The 18,755-nt window shown below is 47.5% G+C and overlaps 1 protein-coding gene across 1 annotated transcript in view; it reads left to right on the top strand.

Annotated features, from left to right (window-relative positions):
• Positions 1-18,451, top strand: part of ANO10 (anoctamin 10) — a 222,129-nt gene extending 203,678 nt beyond the window's left edge. The window contains exon 13 of the mRNA XM_021718822.1: positions 17,840-18,451. Within this exon, the coding sequence (XP_021574497.1) occupies positions 17,840-17,908 (69 nt within the window). The 3' untranslated portion in view covers positions 17,909-18,451. The remainder of the gene's footprint in view (positions 1-17,839) is intronic.
• Positions 18,452-18,755: the final 304 nt, after the last annotated feature.

Below are 18,755 nucleotides of genomic sequence, written 5' to 3'. Positions count from 1 at the left end.
CCTCCTCTCTGTCTCTCACCCCCCCCTCCCCCCGCCATGCTAAACTCTACTTTTAGATGGTTGTAGGATCCCTGGTTACGCACATAGTGCCTGGTATCAATAGTAGGTATTAAGAACTGTTGATTGGTTTAATGACATAATAAAATATTCCACCTGTATTCTTTGTTAAACTGGGCACATGGAGAGTGGTGTTTCTCAAACTCTAATGTGTCTATGAATCCCCCAGGGATCTTGTTAAAATGCAAAATCTGATTCATCAGAGCTAGGGTGGAGCCCCAGACTCTGCCTTATAACAGGCTCCCAAGTGAAACTTATGCGACTGGTCCTTTGACCGCACTTGGTGTGGTGAAGACCTGGGCATCGTGGTAAATTCTGGGCACTGCATTTCAGTAAAGACATTGAAGAACACAGGCATAATCTGAATGCTCTGATACTGAGGACAAATTATTTTCCCTCACTAAGTTATAGGTTCTTGCTTTACAAAATGGAGATAATAATAGTAGCCAGCTCACAGGGGCATTTTGAAAATAGCTCACACAGTGCCCAGCAGAGCAATAGCACAGAGTATAGGTTAGCTGCTGTCACTGTTGTCATTTTTGTTATGACTCCAGAGGGTGAACCTAGGACCACTGACTGGAAGGAACAGAGAGGGAGATTTGGCAAAATATAAAAAAGACCTTTCGGATCATCAAAGTTGACCAGAAACTGTGATTAGAGGGGCCTTCTGTGTGAGGTATGACCTCCTCCTCGCCCTATTGGAAGTGTTCAGACTTCCCTGCCCAGCTGGTAGGAAGGCTAATGAGGGATAGAGTGCCACTGTCCCTTCCCATTCTGCTTTTGTGTGTAAGACAGTGGGCAGATAAAGACATATAAGGAAAGAAGCAAATGAGCTGGACTTTCTTCCGTGGCATCCATCACTCAGCAGCCAGCTCTTGAGGAATCTTCATGGTGTGGGTAACAGGAGGGTTTTTGTTTGCTTCTCAGAGTTACAGAAGGTGATGTTGAAAATCAGGGAAAGGGTCAAAAAGAGATGATAAAATCCCTCCATGATAACTGCAGGAGACAGAAGACCAGCGTGACTAGAGGGAAATGGAGGAGGGGCATGGTGAGTTAGCTAGGGTTGGCAGAATTGAGCCTTGCACACGAGGCTGCTGCCTTGATTCCAAAGGCCCAGGAAGCCAGTGAAGCTGCTTAAGCAAGGGCTGGTTATCTGTAGACTTACACTGGGCTACATCAGAGAAGATAGATTTGGGGGTGTGGTCAGAGAGGGTACAAGTAGACCAGTAAGGGCGTTGTTGAGTGGTTTCTATGATGGATTTATGTGAAGGTGTCAAAATATAGAGAAGTAGACACATTTGAGAAGTAATTAAGAGATCAAGTTAACCAGACTTGATTTTTGCAGTTCCTGAGCTGTACCCTTGAGTGAATGGCTATAGAGTTCACTAACTGGGAAGATAGCCTTGCTTCAGAAAATGATCTTGAATCTAATTTTGTTAATTTATTGACATCCAAGAGAAGATGTCAGGTAGGCATTGGTGTGAGCGTGGAGTTCAGAAGAAAGTCTGGGCTGGAATAAAGATGTGTGCGTGGTCTGCATGTAGATGTGGCTGAGGCTGTGGGTGTGCATGATCTCTCTCAGGAAGAGCACACAAAGCCACACTGTCCACAGTAGCCACCAGCCATCTGTGGCTATTTTAATTTAAATTAGTTCAAATTAAATCAGATTAAAAATTCAGTTCCTCAGTGGCACTCAGCAAAAATAAGAACCAGGAAATGCCCCATAGATTTAACAGTGTGGTGGTTAGGGATAGAGGGAGCTATATCAGTGGATTAATAGGGCCAGGAGCTAATTTGAAGTGATTAAGGGAGCTAGAGTTGAGAAAACAGTCAGGGTAGACAACTCTATCAACACATTTGGCTAGGAAATGGAGGGGAGAAATAGAATGTTGACTGGAGGGGAGGGGCGGATAAGAAGGCTTTGTTTGTAGGTTTCATAAGAGAAACTCGGGTATATGTTTAATAGCCATTGGAGAACTCTAGGATTGTGTCCCCCGGATATACTCACACGCACATAAGGAAATACACATATGCATGAACAGCAGTGGTTTAAAAACAACCTAAATATCCTAGTTCAGGGGACTGATTCAATGAATTGTCCTGTCCATACAATAGAATTCTTGCAGCCATTCAAAAGAAAAAGGGCTTTCTGTAGTATCTGCTATGGGACCATTGCCATGATTTATCAAATAATTTTTGCAAGATGCAGAAAAGAGTCTATTATTGCCAGTCTTTGTATTAAAAAAACCAGAAGGTAGATGTTCCAGAGGTATCCTATGATGACATAAAAATAAAACAAAACAAACAACACTTTCTGAAAGAATGATCAAGAAAAGTTCCTCCAAGATGGGGAACTGGGGAACAAAAAGTAGGGGTAAATATTTTTTCAACATTTTTATACTGCCTGATTTTTTAAAACTATGCACATGTATTTTTAAAATAAAATATTTTTAAAAGTCAATAGGAAGGATTCGATTGAGAGAGTTAAATCAGGAGAGGGGGGAGAGAAAGACCCACCTGCTGCCTCTCTGGTGAGGACCTTTTGGCCCTTTCATCTTCACTGAGCAGCAGCTCCATGAAATCAGGCATATTTTACTAACAGTGGGTTTTTGTGAGGCTCCATCGTAACCATCCTGTATTATCTCTTGCTGGGTAACAAATTACCTCAAGACTTAGCAGTTTACAACAAACATTTGCCATCTCACATTTTCTGTGAATTCACACATGACTTACCTGGTTGCCTCTTACTCGGGGCTTCTCTCAAGACTGCAGTCAAGGTTTTGGCCAAGGCTATGAGCGTCTCAAGGACCGACAGGGGTAGAGTCACTTCCAAACTCATTCCCCTGGCTGTTGGCTGAATATACCAGTTCCTCAATCCATGGGCCTCTCCATAGGGCAGTATATAGCATGGCTTCCATCAGAGAAAGCAGAAGAAAGAGGGTACATCCAAGATGGAAACCACAGTCACTGAGCCTGAATCTCAGAAGTGGCAGTCCATCACTTTGCTGTGTTATGTTTATTAGAAGTAAGTCATTAGGTGCGGCCCATACCCAAGGGTGGGAAATTCCACAAAGGAGTGAATCCCAGGAGGCAGGGATCATTGGTTGCTGTTTAGAGGCTGTCTACATATATCCCCCAACTCAGCTAACTGCATACTTCTTTATATGGTGCTGTTCTATTCCAATGCATTGCAATAATTTTTGTTTTAGAAGAATTCATGTACTCATCTTGATAGATTTTTTTCCTCGGAATGATCAGTTGATGCTCTATTGCACTGCAGTAATACTTCAGAGCCTCCCATCTGTTTTTGATACTTTCTGAATTTTATCCATTGATAAAATTTGGGAAGCTTGATAAAATAAAATACTGATCATCATTTCACCCTTCAAAATTGTTTAAGGAGCATTCTCCCCTATAGTTTTATAAAAGGGAATGTCTTTGTTGTTAGAAAGTGTATGTTGGCAAATTTAGGGATAAAACAAGATGATATCTGCAACTTGCTTGCTATAGAGAGAAAGATAAAATAAATGGGTGAAATGTCAGTTGGTAAATCTGAGTAAGGGTAATTGGGACTTCCTTATACTAATGCTTGTAATTTTTCTGTAAGTTTGAAATAATATCAAAATTAAAAATTTGAAAAAAAACTTAGATTCCTCCCAACTTCCAGACCTACTTAATGAGAATCACAAATGGGACATGGGAAACTTATAGGAGCCTCAGATACATTCTGATTGCTGATCTGCAAGGACTGGGACTCAGTACATGACAGTACATTCATTCTACTGTTCAAGCTGTCTGCATGGAGTACCTGCAATTGCCAGTTGGACTTGTGCTTCTTTGGTTAAAGATGGTTGTCCCATGAGACAGTGTGTGTTCCCTAACCACCACCCCTGGCTCTTCTGTGACTGCAGAATTGGCCTTTCCAAGGAATTGGGATTTTAATGGCAGAGGGGTGAGTCTGATTTTGAAGGCTAGGAAGAATGGAGACCCCTCAAGGATATGTTTGTGGTCTCTGTGCAGAAGTCGTCCCTAAATCTTCTGGTTCCTCTCCACTTCTGAGGCACATCCCAGATGTGGGGAGGCCAACAGCCAGGCAGGACCATGTCAGCTCCCACACCAGGGTGCTTTGCATACAGAGTGTGGCCCGTGTGTATACAGAATGGAGAGCGCATTCGTCCTACCTGTGGTAGAGTAAGGAGGCTTCATGGAATATGGGGCACATGGACTGTGTCTTCAGAGAGCAGTAGGAATGACTAGGTTTATTCAAAGCCACAGAACTCTGAAACAGGAGGACCCTGAAACTAGAGTCCGGCTGCTGTTTCTGTGTGCTGGGCACACAGGCTGGGTCTGAGAGCATAGGAGACACCTGTGATTCCCATGGAGCTCCCTGCACAGCGGCCCTGCACTGAGGTTCCCAGACAGAAAGCCCATGGGGAAGGAGGTGGGAGGGGGCCACAGAGGTCTGGTAGAGGAGATTGACAGGTGGGTTCCAGGCCCAATCCATGTTAGTCAACATGGTGGCTGGAAGCCCTGCACTCGCCTAGGGGCTACAAGTCCCTCACAGCACCTTTAAAATGCCATGGGGGTGGGGTGTCATGCCTATAATTCTAGCACTTTGGCAGTCTGTGGTGGGAGGATCACTTGAGCCCAGGAGTTCAAGACCAGCCTGGGCAATGTAATAAGACCCTCTCGCTACAAAAAGTTAAAGATAGCTGGGTATGGTAGCGCACATGTGTAGTCCCAGCTATTCAGGAGACTGAGAAAGGTGGATCACTTGAGCCATGGAATTCAGGTTTGCAGTGAGCTGTGATTGTGCTATTGCACTCCAGCCTGGATGACGAGTGAGACCCTGTCTCCAATAAAATAAAATAAAAAATACCATAGGTGGGGTTTGGGAGACTCTGCTTTCTTAAGGTTGGAGAATATTCCCAGGAGGCCAAGACCTCAAGAACTGTTGGGTAGAGTTCCTTTTACCTTGTGTATCATTATTGTCAATGCACATTTGTACCTGATGAGGGCTTTGTTTGGAAACAGTTGTCCTCTCATTGTGTGGAAGCCTTTGGGCTCTGACTCATCCACTGTTTTGTTTTGTTCCATTTCTGCCTAGCATGTGTTTCCCTCTGTGGTCAGCCATCACTTCCTCCCAGCCCAGGACATTTGGCTGCTGGGCTGTGCATACATGGAAGTGACTGACTTTTCTGAGGACACTGAGGAAGTCTTGATACTGATGCCGGTTCCTTTTTGAAAATAAGAATGGTTTGGTTTTATTTTATTAATCATTGTGAATGTTTTATTCTTCCCTTCTATTGTTTTTCATGCCCTTTTACTGAAGCCTACATAAGTAAGAGCGTTCATCCATGTGCTTTGCCATATACTTATCTGGAATGCTTGGTTCAAAGGGTAGTAAAATAAATACCTACAACCTGGTACAGTTGCAGTATTATTTATTTGGTGCAAGTTTGCTTAATTTGACTTGGCCAAATGACTTATGGGATTTCTGGTTTGCATCCTTCTCCTAGATCCACGTAAGTTAGCTAAATCAGCTACAGGCTTCACTAGGTGATACCAAATCACCCCACCAAAGGCTGGCTATGTGCTCCTAAATCATGTGTTCCATGTCCTCTTGACAAAATGACTTGCAGGGCATTCAGGGTAACAGGTAAAAAACATCTATATTTTATAACTTTTACCAGTGATTCCCTGCTAGCAAATAGCTTATCTCTTGTGCTATCTCCCATCCTTGGCTTCAGACAAGAAAACAGTAGTAACGTTAGAAGAAGGACTAAATATTTGAAGGCATATTTGATTCAACACCTATTAGGTGGATCAGCTCATGTTTCTACAAAGCAAAGCAAGGAGGTAGCATCCTGTCACACTCTAGACTTCGTAACTTTTGTTTATTTGTCTGCAGTCATATGGTTAAGCAGGATCATAACCTAAACTGTGACTGGGATTTCTTTTCCAAAGGTCAGACTAAAGAGAGCACCAGTCATCTGAAGTGTCTGTGTGACGAGAATAGAGAAAGAAGCCATTGCTGCTCTCAAAGTAAACAATACATCTACAGTTTTAGACTTAGACACAGTGAATAGAAACTGACTGGAATGAACTGAGTATTTGGATCTTTCTGTGGTGACCTCAGGAGCCTTGTGAAGTGCATCTTAACCACTTCTCTTCCTATTTTGCATATTCTTCTGAATATGTTTATAGATAGAATCTTAATATTTTAGTCCTAGCTTTTATTCTTTTTATGAATTCACAGACACTATTTTCAGTAATATTGTCCTCACCTAACAAACCAAGAACATTTAAATTTACCCAAGTACTTAAGGTTTTTTTACTTTTCTTGGGACCTAAGAAAAGTCAGAACTTTTTTATTTCCATTAGGCAGATAGAGTGTGAGCCTGTGATATTACATATAGAATAATAAATTAGCTGCTGTTGTATCTCCATTATTATCTAGACCAGGTCTCCTACTCTCCTGGAAGAAAGAAACAGGTGAATCCTTGAAATCACAACTTTCCCCCAAATTCTCAGACAGGACTCCTGGTCTCCAGTCAGAGAGAGCAGCAGGACAGTTTATTCTCCCCTTATCCACAGCAAGCCATGGGAGTCTGGCTTCCTAGAACTGTTGGAATTTTCTTTTTTTTTTTTTTTGAGTTGGAGTCTCCCTCTGTCACCCAGACTGGAGTGCAGTGGCACACTCCTGGCCACTGCAGCCTCGACCTGCTGGGTTCCAGTGATTCTTCCGCCTCAGCCTTCCAAGTAGCTGGAACTACAGGCAAGCGCTACCACGCCTGGCTAATTTTTTGATTTATTGTAGAGATGAGGTCTCGCCAAGTTGCCCAGGCAGGTCTCAAACCCGCGGGCTCAGGCATTCCACTCACCTCAGCCTCCCAGAGCACAGGATTACAGGCTGAGCCACCATGCCCGGCTAGAGTATTCTTAGTCAATAAAAAATAGGCATATGCTGTAAAAATTATCCAGCTTATTACTAACTGCACCACATTGGAAGGTATGCCTGGAGGAAGGATAATGGAAAGATTCTTTCTTGGTGCTTCAGGGATGTGGGTACCCAGATGTGTTTTGAATGACCTCTTATCACGAACTGGGACAGCATTATGTCGCTTCAGTTCTAGATTTCAGAAAATACTGACTGGCTGCCATGTGTGCTCAAGACACAGTAGCATAGCAGTGAAGAGTGTTGGATGGCCTTTCCATCAATCTGATTTAGCGATCAGTATTGGTTACAGGAGCTGCCCCTCACCCAGGAGGGGGCATAGGTAATAAAAAAGGTAAAGGGAAATGAAAGTTGTAGGGGAGAAGCTGTAATTAATTCTGCTTATTGAGTAAGAATTAACTGTTCTGAGGGAAAATAGCTGTCAAGTGCATAAAAGCTTGAATTCCTGCCTAGCGCTTACTGTGTTTTTCTTGGAAAAAAAAACATCAGGCATAGTCAAGTCAACCATTCTGGTTTCAGCTTTATCCAGGCTCTATAAGAGGGACACCCAGTGGCAGCAATTCTGGTGACTCACAGCCATCAGCATCCAGGGAAGCCCATCTTATCTGGCCAAGGACAGGCCCTGCCCTGGAGGTGAAGGGTACATGGTCATCTCTTGTGCAGTGAAGGGATATAGAGTTTTGGAAATCATCCTGTTGTAATTACCGCTTTTGATTTGGTCATAATAATGGTTTTGAAACTTTAGATAACATTAATAGAAGATATAAGATGCTTAACCTTTATCAAGGCCATACGGTGTTCAGATGGGAGAAAGAAAAAACCTGCCTTGGGGAGGATCATAAAGGTGATGGGAAACATTTGTGCTTTCTCTCGTGGCCTTAAACTGTGGCTACATTTCATAAGAATCAGCTTTCAGTTTGGTGACATGCTTGTGTTTCGGCAGAATGGAGCCAGGCCCCTCTGCAGTGACCAGGGGTGCTTTGATGTGGGTGCTGCCTCCTTCACCTTCCCAGGCGCTTAGAAAGGGTGTGGGGCTCCTCGGGGCAGAGAAGGAACTCGCCCTACAGCAGCTGCTTTCTCTTTCCTGTTGGTGACCGGCAGTGTTTCCTTAAAGGGCTATTCCCCCTTCATATTTAAGAAAAATATTTAAGTTTTTAAAAAAATCCTGTGTTGAAACCCAGACGTAAGCAGTGGACTATTTCCCGCATGTCATGTAGTAGATTGCTTGCCTCATCCTTTTACTTTCTGAGTTCTCTGAGTTTTTCTCATGCCACTGTGAAATCTTGATCCCTCATGCTCCATGAGTCAGGACTGGAATTGCCCCTGGCCACCACAGGTATCTCCCTCAGATGGTCACCTCTGGGTCCATTTAGAGACTCTCTGACTTCTGTTGTTTATTGGTGGTGTTTTTTCCTATTCTTTGAGCTTTTACACCTCCATGACACACCTTGGCTTAACCTAATTAGCGAGGTTTCAGTTCCTGGGTCTGTCAATGTCACCCATCTACAGCTTTCACTGAAGGAGCCTGTGGGTTCTTTGGAGCAGCCTTTGCTCTTCGTGTCCACTGGTCTGAGTCCCAGGCTGTCTCTAGCTGTCCACTTGGGACCTGCAGATCAAAGAGGAGGGCTGACCAGATCATTATCTCAGTCTTAGATGGTCACAAACCTTCTGGGCCCATCTCCCAAAGGACCCTAGTGACCCATGTGACCACACAGCAGGCTCCCTGGCCTGGGAGAGAACGACGCTGCCACCCTCCTTGACTCCTAGAGCTTTGGGACAGGAAGGGAGTCATATCCTGAAGGCTCAGGCATACCCTTATCTCCCAGGCCTAGGAGAGGGAGGAGCATGCTGCCTATATTCAAATCAGGAGTGAACTCATTCCTGAAGAAGTAATGCTGTGTAAATCTAGGAAATGTCTCCCCCCTGACTAGATGCTGCTGGCCATCTGGGTGACTGAGCAACTGGGCTGTGTCCTAGTCAGGGTGTTACTGAATGGGTCAGTATCAAGGGACTGAAGATAAGCAAGAAGATCGTAGACCTCTCTCTTCCGAAACAGTTCAGTACCACATTGTAGCAAAACCTGGGTGGAAGATCTCTCTGCACTCATTTTGAAAACCACATCACACCTGTAGATCTAGTTACTTCCGTGAAAGATGCCATGCCAAAGTAATTTTAAAAACAAACTTAGTCATTTATCCTCTGATTTGGAGCAAATTATCACCATACTATTTTTACATTTTAATTTGTCAAAATATGAAATAGTCCCCCTTTCTCACACAGAATTGGTTTCACCTTCACCCATCTTTTCAGTCCTCCCATATGGGGATGTCACTCCCAAGTCTTCATCACCCTTTATCACCCTCCTGCCTATAATAACATATAGTTGATGCCCATGCCAGAAATAATTGATTGTCACCTTTGCTTCTATTTATATTATTTTCTTGCCATTAGTCATAGCTTGCTTTTATCTTAGGGACTTTGCTTCTTTTTATTTCTAGTTATTTCTCTACATTACAAATTCTCTTTGCATTCCGACCTGATCCTGCATGGTGTCACTGGCCTGCGCCAGCAGAGTTAGAGCACTGCTCCGAGGCCCAGCCTCAAGCCACTGCCCCATTGTTCCCCTTGGTGGATGTCCGCAAAGCACTCCAGAGCTCACACTTCTTCACGTTCATATATTGATGCTTCAAAAAAGCATTCATTCACTTGAGCCTTTTAAACATCTGTTACCACATTTTTCTCTTCATCTAATAAAGCAGATATGAGTGACTTTAACCTTTCTTGTTCCCGAATAATTTATTCATAGTTTTATTCCCTTTATGTGTTTAGTAAGTTGCAGTCCGTTGCCAAAGCAAGACTTCCAGTTCTGCAATTCCCTTCATTAGAGATGCTCTCTTCAGCACTCTGCATCATAAGACTTTTCCAGGTTTCGGTTGCTTGAGCATTTGTGATTTTTGCTAACTTTCTTACTCAGTGTCCATATTTTCTTGTTCTTGATCCCTTCAGAAACTTTTCTTTAAAAAAAAAAAAATCAAGGTCTTTGGTTTTTTGGGGTTTTTTTAAGTTGATTCTTAAACTTCCTTTCCAGAGTTTTAAGCACCTTTTAATATCTTACTTAAATGTGTGCTTACAGATCAGGATAGGAGTTAACAGTGTATTCCAGCTCTGGGACTGCTTTGGTTTTAGAAATTTAGCAGAAGCAGAAAATCTGAGCCAGGAGTGGCAAAACAAAACTGGATACACACCTAGAATCCAAAATCACTGGCAAGACTTCCGGGGTTGAAAGTGTGATACAGTTGAATCTGAGTCTCAAAGCATAGGAGACCCTAGTAGATAGTTGGGTGATACCATTATAGTACAAAACAGAGCAATGTCTGGACCCAGCATCGGGGAAGGGCAAGGTAGTGCGTAGGTTAGGAGCCCAGCTCTGGGGCCAGACAGGCTCCAGGCCTTGGGCAAGTTTCTCAACCTCCCTGTGTGATGATAATGGTGCGCCTTTCTAAGATGGTTATGAGGAGTAAATGACACACACGTACAGTATTTAGAACAGTGCTTGGCATATAAAGTGATGTAAGTATTGGTCACTATAAATTTAGTTACACACAGGTAATAGAATATAATGGACATTGAAAATTCTGCCAACAAAACAGGAGGTAAAAAGGTTTTGTTGTACAAGAGCAGTTAGAAACGCAGGAAATGAGGAGGTAAAGCAGCCAAGACTGGCAGGAAGAGGGCCCAGGGAGCCCTGGAATTATGGACTAATGCCCAGATATACATGCCTGAGCCTTACAGCCCGTGGAAAATGACGAGGTGTCCCAGCTGAAGCCTGGGGTTCCTGGGGAAGGGTCTGTTACTTTAGTTGCTTAGTGATTCCATGTGTATCAGGGGTACCCATAACTTAGAGAAAATATCAGCGCTGCCCATTGATGAATGTGAAAGATAAGAGCCAATGGGCAGTCCTGGTGAGGGCTAAGTGCCCCATGACGCTTCTGAGAACCAAGGAGGGGCTCGCTCGTCAGTTTTGCTGTCAGCTTGCGTTAGCTTTCAGCGTCTTCTCGCCACCTGTGGAACCTCACAGCCGTAGTGTTGGCAGGCATGTGATGATCTCAGCAGCTCAGACTTGAGACAGCTATAGCTAATCAGACATGACTGGCTCCCTGTTCCAGAAGCATCAGAATGAGTGTGTGCCTGAGGGATGGAGGGAAAGCAGGCTTATGCAGGTTCCCTACTTTCCATGGGAGGTAATTTGCAGTCTCAAGATATCTCCTTTCAAAGTGCCTTTAACTTGTGCTTTGGGAAATTTTACTCTGAAACCCAAATGTGCAAAGAAAGCAGGGCTCAAAAGATCATTTGAGAAACAACATTTCTTTTTTTCTTTTTTCTTTTTTTTGAGTCAGTCTCACTCACCCAGGCTGGAGTACAGTGGCTCGCTCACAGCCACCCCAGTGTCAACCTGCTGGGCTCTGGTGATCCTTCCACCTCAGCCTTCTAAGTAGCCAGAACTACAAAAATTAGGCTACCATGCCTGCCTAATTTTTTGATCTCTTGTAGAGACGAGGTCTCACCAAGTTGACCAGACTGGTCTCGAACCCCTGGGCTCAGGCAGTCCTCTTGCCTTGGCCTCCCAAAATGCTGGGATTACAGGCTTGAGCCTGGCTGAGAAACAGACATTTCAAACACCTTTTTCTTTTTTCACTTTAATGGCGTTCATCCTCCCCAGAGTCAACTTGTGCAGTTAATGAACTGTGTCGTGGACACTCTTGCATGTCACCTGTTGTGTGAGCAGGGAGCCTTTTTGGACTGGGGTTTGATTTTCTTGGAGGAGTCTTAGTTTCTATCTAGGACCACACTCATGATTTGGCACTTTCCTCATGGTCCTTAGAGTTTCCCCTTTCTCCTCCCACCCAGCTGTGACTGCAGACCACGTTCCCATTCACCAGAGCCACACCTAGGTTGCTAGCCATAAGATTCCTGCTCCACGGAGTCCGATCTTAGGGCCTGGGATCCAAGCTTGCATTGTTACTAGGGCAGGTCGCTGTTGGGAACTCTGAAATCCTGGTGCTTCTGATATAAAGTCCATGTCGCTGGTGTGTTTTCCATGATTTCATGCACAGGATCAACAAATATGTGATGCAGAGAGTGATGCTGGCTGCAGGAACCTGAGTATGTCTCATTTATATACACATGAGAAAGAAGGCTTCATCATTTCGTCTTAATTATATCGAGAAAGAAGGCTTCATCATTTCGTCTTAATTATATCGTGATCAGTGGCTGAATTAGAATCTCTGGCTGCTACCCAAGGCTTGAAGCTCAGCAGGTCCCTGTCCCATGTGTTCATGGGGCATCAGACAGTGCCAGGTGCTATTGTAGACCCTGGGCCTCATCATGGCCCTGCTCTCCAGAGATTGCATATCAGGTGGGATACAACATTTAAAACAAAAACTCTGCACATAAACATTGAAAAAACCAGATGGTCTGAGTGGAGTGTAGGAATTAAAATAGAGGGATGTGCCAGTGACAGGTGGCTGCACGGGGGAGGAGACAGGCTGAGGACCGAGTGGCAGGATGTGTCACCGGCAAAGCTCTGGCAGGCCTACCAGGCAGGTACTACAGGCGCCCAGCAGAAGGACTTGGTGGCCAGAGCAGAGCCAAAGCTGGAGCGTAGGCCAACAGGGCAAGGGGACGAGAGGAAAGCAGGGTGATTTGCAGTCCACAGCGTGGTGCTCCGGTCCCCTGTTTAAAATATTGCTTGGGACAAGAGTAGGAGAGTCTGGGATGTGGTCTCAGTGCAGGCAGGGGACAGCCCTGGGGAGACCAGGAAGAAGGGCCAGGGGACGGAGCAGGCCTCAGCAGAGCCGGTAGAAACTCTGGTGTGAGAACCAGCTGGGAATGGCGCTGCCTCCTTAGTCGGGGACACTGAGAAAGGCTGGCTAGGTGGGAGACAGGAGCCAGGGCCTCTGGCACGTGTGGTTGCCTGTGAAAATGAAGCACCCTCTCTAGTGCGGAAGGTTGGCATGAGCCCTCCAGTACCGGCTGTCGGGTTGCCGCCTGGGCCCTCCTACCCCTCCACTCACTGCTGATGGCATCACCAGGCCCAGGCAGGATTGGATTTTTTAATTATCATATTAGAATATTTTCAGAGTGCTGTTTGAGGTAAACTTTCCAATAGATAGGACAAATAAAAATAAGTCTTTGTGAAAATACGGTGCTTCAGAAGGCCCGGTCTCTTCTTTACTCTTTCATCTGAATCGCCAAGCTGCTGCTTAGTTTTGCCCTGGCTCTTGCCGCATGTCCTCAACAAGCTGCTTAGCCAAGCTGAGACCCCCATGGTCGCATCGGGGATACCTGTAATGGCGAGGTGCCGATGCTGAGCTCACATGGGAGAGGTTCACGGCCATCCTGCCCTTCCTGCCTGCCCTGGCAGATGGTAGCTGACTTCTTTCTGATTGTGGTCCACCTCGGCTGCATGTTGGAATCATGTGGGGAGTGTTCAACAATCCCAGCACCCGATCTGATGAGATCTGTGCTCTCTGGTCAGGCCTGCACACCTGAGGCTGGGGACCCAGGGAGCAGGTGCTGCTGCTGACCTGAACTGACCTGGGAACCCCGTTCCTGCTTTAGCTGCTGCCCCAGGACTACCCGTGTGGCCAGCAGTTCAGTTTCGTCTCAGCCACTGCACTCTGCACTCAGGGGACGCGGGCCTGGGAGGCCTCCAGTACGGGCACTGGTGTTACTTGGGGTTTTCCATCCTTCAGTCAAGAGCTGCCTGGATATGTTCCTTCTGTAGGAGGTTGTTTTTGGGGGGGCGGGGGTCATGGAATAGGTGATAGTAGATTTTGAACTGGGAAAGCAGTGTAAATCAAATGATTTCCCGCATGCTGTGAATAGAAGGACCCTAACATTGATTGCAGATCAGCCAGCGAGAGGCGCTGTTATAAGCCTGGAGGGTAAAAGGGCCATCTGAGGTCCAGGGGGTCCACCGTGGCCATCCTAGGTCTGTGGGAAACATCACAAGTCTCAGAAACGATTTCTGGCTTCTCTAAAGGGGGTCTGGTGGCACAGCCTCCCTCAGGATAAGCGGTGCATTTAGCTTAATGGTTAAGTTCCTGTTATAATCATTACTAATAATGCAAAAACTCAGACTGTGCTTTTTAAAGAATAATTTGGAGCCTGAGTGTTTTAATGAGTCACAAGTGGGGGAAAATTCCATTCTCCATTGTGATACTTTTTTGTGAAGAAGTCTATTATCTTGCTTATGTATTTATGAAAGTTTTCATTTAAGGACCCCCGAAGAAGCCAGGTTTTTTTAAAGGGGATAATGTTGCTCCCTCTCACCCGCACCCCTCTCCAGGGCTGCTAAAGGGAAGAAGCCAAAGAGCTGAGCTGCCAAAGCAGTCTGGTGCTTGTGGGACCCCCAGCCCACTCAGCCAGAGCCTTCATGTGGCCTAGGAGGAATCAGTTGTCACCTTGCAACTCTGACACTGGCTTGCTTTTTTTGTGAAAGGTGGCAGACAACAAATCAGAGACTTGGAAGCCAGGAATAGTTGGTGGAAAAACCTCGAGGACTTGTTGAAAATTCAGAGTCCTGGCCCCTCTGCAGGCCAGAGCCAGCATTTCAGCCTGTGAGTCTGTGGCCATGAGACTGAATGATCTTCAAGGTTCCCACCTAATCAAAAATGTTGAGAGTCTGAAGTCAGTCCTGCCAGTTTCCCCGGGGGGAGGGTATGACTGGGTCCACTCCGGCAGGGACTGTGACTGGGTTGCAGCTCTCCTTTCCCCAGGAGGGCTGGTTTGCATCACAGTCGCTGCATCGAGGACACATGGGGTGTTTCTGGTGCAAGCTGCGTGATCCCCACCTGAAGGGATCCAGGCCCATGAGCAGCAGTTGGTTTACCCAAGAGAAGTCATCTTATGGCTGGACCGCCAGTAGCAAGTGTCCATGGCTTCTGACCCCATTTTAGCACACAAGGGAAGTAGAGGCCCAGCCTCTCCATTTGTGCAGGAGAGGCTTGGATGTCAGCCCTGATCTCCTGCCAGCTTAACTCCTTGTCTCCGGCAAGCGGGCTAGGCAAGCAGGCCATGGTTTTCCCAACTGCTGAGGTTTTCCTTTGAGCTTTGGCTACAGGTTCTGCCAGTGGCTCAACATCTCCCAGCCGGGGAGTGTGGGCATGACGAGACCAAGGGAGTCAGGCTGAACGCTGCTCCCCACCATGTCCCCAGGAGGCGGAGCTCCTGGAAGGAAACCACCTGGCCCACCACCGCACTGCTCTGCGGAGGCCCTGGGAGCACAGCCTTCTTGTCCCAGCTCTCTCCTCTGGCTGCCAAGTTGGCCTTAAGACACTCCTGGGCAGCAGGCAGATCAAGCCCTGAGGGACCAGCCACAGAATGAGAGGCTGGGGGTGGACTTGGCCCAGCTGACCAGGCCATGGTCTAGGGGAGGCAAAGGAGAGGGCAGAAGTGTGAGAACAGCTGGCCTGAGGCACGAGCAGATGTAGGGTCCCTGGCCATTCTTCCTGCCTTTGCTATCAGTGTGGATGGCCCTGTGACCTCAGGGACACCCCCAGGCTCTCGGGTGTTGCCCTGAGCAAGGCAGGCAGCGCAGATGGGGAGCAGCCCCACCAGGCGGGTCCTGCATTCATCCCCAAACCTGGGTGAAGCCCTGACCTGGGCCTGAGGGAAGGAGCCGTGGACACTGGGGGAGTCTCCCGAGGGCACATCAACTAAAAGGGCAAGCAGGGACACCTTAGGAGCAGCTCTGGGAAGTAAGACAACGTCACCTGGGGCTTGGTCAACCAGGGAAGAATGTCCGTCTGCCCCGACTCCTGTGAGGCTGGAGGCCTTCCTGAGAGAGCGGCTGCACATCTCTGCGCCTGTTACCTGACCCTGTGGGCTCCCAACCGAAGCCACAACTCACAATGGGGGAACAATTGGAGCCTCAAAAGAGCCTCAAATGCTACCCATTTTGATTTTTCTCCCTCTGAGAATGTCAGGGAAATGTGGCTGTAAGAATCTGTGGCAAACTGGGGAATGTTCTAGCTTATTATTGTTTTAGTTTATTTAAATGTACTTAACTTTTAATTTCTTCTGTTACTTGTCATCAGAAAATAAATTTATATTCATTCTCCCTCTCTCATCAAAAGACATTTAAAATTGATGACACCAGCTAGAAGGGTCTGCTGTGAACCTGGGCTGAAATCCTCACTTTCCTTTAGGGGGATCTTCGACATCTGTTGTTCACAGGCAGCGTGGGCTTAGGAGAGGGCCTGAGTGTCAGTAATGGAAAAGGTAGCAGATGTGAAGAATAAGTTCTGGGAGGCTCTCACAGGGCATGGCAGTCTAGTTTCTCCAGGTTTGTGAACTAAAGCTGTCTCCATTACCCTGGAAGGCTGAAACTTCCAGAAACCTTGCAGCTGTGGGTCGTTTGGACAGAGCAAGTCCCTGAGCCATCATTAACTCCCATGCCCACCCCTTGCTCTGGACCTGCTGAAATAGGGTGACCCCTGTGGAAAATACCTGCCCCCTTTGGTAAGCTAGCACCCTGGCCCTCTTCTCATCAAAAGCCACCCCCTAAGTCCTGCTCAGATGTAGACGCTAGACAGTCCCCTCCCTGGCCCTAATGAAGAGGGGGTCAGCCTTTGAGAACCCAGCACTGAGCCATCCTGGGGGGGCAGGCCAGGCTCAGAAAAGATGAGAAGAGTCAGGAGCAAGAGTGCTGTCCTGAGACCCTATGGAACTAAAGGATCCTTAGGAGGAACTTGCACCCAGGAGTTCGAGGCTGCAGTGAACTAGACAGAGGCTTTTGGTTGATGGTCTTATGAAAGGGGCTTCTCCCCCTTGAAAGGCACAGAAAGCTTGGCATATTGCCTCCAGCCCTGTGAGGCACTTGGGGCTCCCGAGATAAGTAGCCAGGTACCCAGGGCACAGCAGCATTTGTGCTCAGTTTTGTTTTTCCATAAGTAAATAGCTGGTATCAAAAAGCTGTGTGTGTGTTTGAAGCTAAATTCCAAAGTAGTTATTCATTTATTAACAAATAGGCCAGAGCTGTAGTCGTGCTTTCTAGCACCCACAGGGGAGAGGTGGCTGGGAGAGGCAGGACTACCCCCTCCACCCAACCAGCTGCCTGATTCGTGAGCATGGACTTGTTCCCTTCTGACACCTCCTTGGCAGTCTCCCATCCTGCTGTCCGGATGGGCACCTCCACCCTGGCCTCACCCTCTGGGAAACTGTGGGATGTTCCCATAAGGATGTGGCCCTGGGTGGGGGAGGGGAGAGTGATCCTGTAGCTGTAGGGTCAAAGGGCTGGTAAGAAATGTCTGATGATTTAGAGCATCTGTTCTAGGCCAGGGACTTCATGGACAATAATCATGCAGCCTGCCTGCAAAATTTGCCCGTTGCTCTCTCTGTGCAGATGTAGAAACTCAAGCTCAACAAGGTCACACAGCCAAGGTTGCTCGACCCATGGGGCAGAGCACACACTTGGCCCCAAGTCAGTGCCCTGTCATCCCCTGGGCCCTGACCCCCCATGCCTCTCATCCTGGGCCTCCAGAGAGGAGATGCCAGTACTTCTCATCCCACTGTCCTTAAAACCCCGGCAGCGCTGGGCTTACACAAACACAATGTTGCGTTTCTACTCACACCCCTATCTGCTGACCCATCAGTCAGATGCAAGGACTTGCAGGAACCCTCGGGCAGTGTCGGAGAGTCACCACTTGCCTGGGGTCAAAGCCTCTGTCTGGGATTCTGCAGAGAGTGGGAGCCTCTGCCACTACTTCGGCACTGCCGTGGTTTGTGTGGCTCACCTGCTGTCCTGTGTTCTCTCAACAGCAAACGAAGCTTGTGGCCGAGAGCCTGAAGGAGGAACTGAGGGAGGACGGGAAGGAGAAAGCGACCTAAGTGCCAGGTGCGCCTGGCTGCCCTGCCCTCAGAAACTGGTGTCTGTGCCACACCTGCCATTGGTGTGCAGCAGGGAGGGTCCCCGGGACAGCATCGTGGCGCCTGAACCCAGATCCAGTGCTCAGCCAAATGAAGTGGCTCCCACGGACAAGTGCTCTCTTTACTACAGTGTAGCGGCTCAGGGTGGGCAAGGAGGAGGGCAGTTCTGGGTAGTTCCCAGACCCCTACCTTCTCCCCCCAGGTTCCTTCCCAGGCCCCTCATGCCACCAGCTGCCTGACTTTGCTCCAGAGCCACTCTCCACGAACACGCCGCCAGCTCTTCGTGTTACCCTCACAGTGATGGTCACTCTGACCCCACTGCAGCCCAAGGACCTGTGGACAGGGCAGTGGAATGGGCTGTATGCCCACTGTGCCCATCACGGGAGCCTTGATTGAGAGAGGGGACATGATGCAGTGTCTCCCAGGCTGGGACCTCTTTCCTGGTTCTGTTGTGCAATATGTTAACACTTTATCAACAAAAACAATAAATGAGCTGAAAAGGCAGCCTGCACGCCTGTGACTCCTACCTCCCTTATGTGGATCGAGATAACCTGCCCTGTTCTGACACAAGCCCTGGATGAGGTCACCAAAGGTGGTGCGGTGAGATGGGAGCGGAGGGTGGGGGGCTTGGCCTGAGGCTGCAGCTAAATTCCAGGCTGTTCTCAGGAGCTTCTGCTGTGGCTGGCACCTGCCCCAAGAGAGCCTGTGAGGTACTAGGGCTGCTTCCACATGCTGAGGTGCCCATGGTGCCAGGTCGGGGGCCAGCGGCTACTCCTGGTGCCCTGGCATGAGATGGAGCCTGCAGAAG

The sequence above is a fragment of the Carlito syrichta genome, unplaced genomic scaffold, assembly GCF_000164805.1.
Source record: "Carlito syrichta isolate Samal-C Ts95f unplaced genomic scaffold, Tarsius_syrichta-2.0.1 Scaffold313745, whole genome shotgun sequence".
Lineage (NCBI taxonomy): Eukaryota > Metazoa > Chordata > Mammalia > Primates > Tarsiidae > Carlito > Carlito syrichta.
This window is presented reverse-complemented; position numbering and strand designations above follow the sequence as displayed.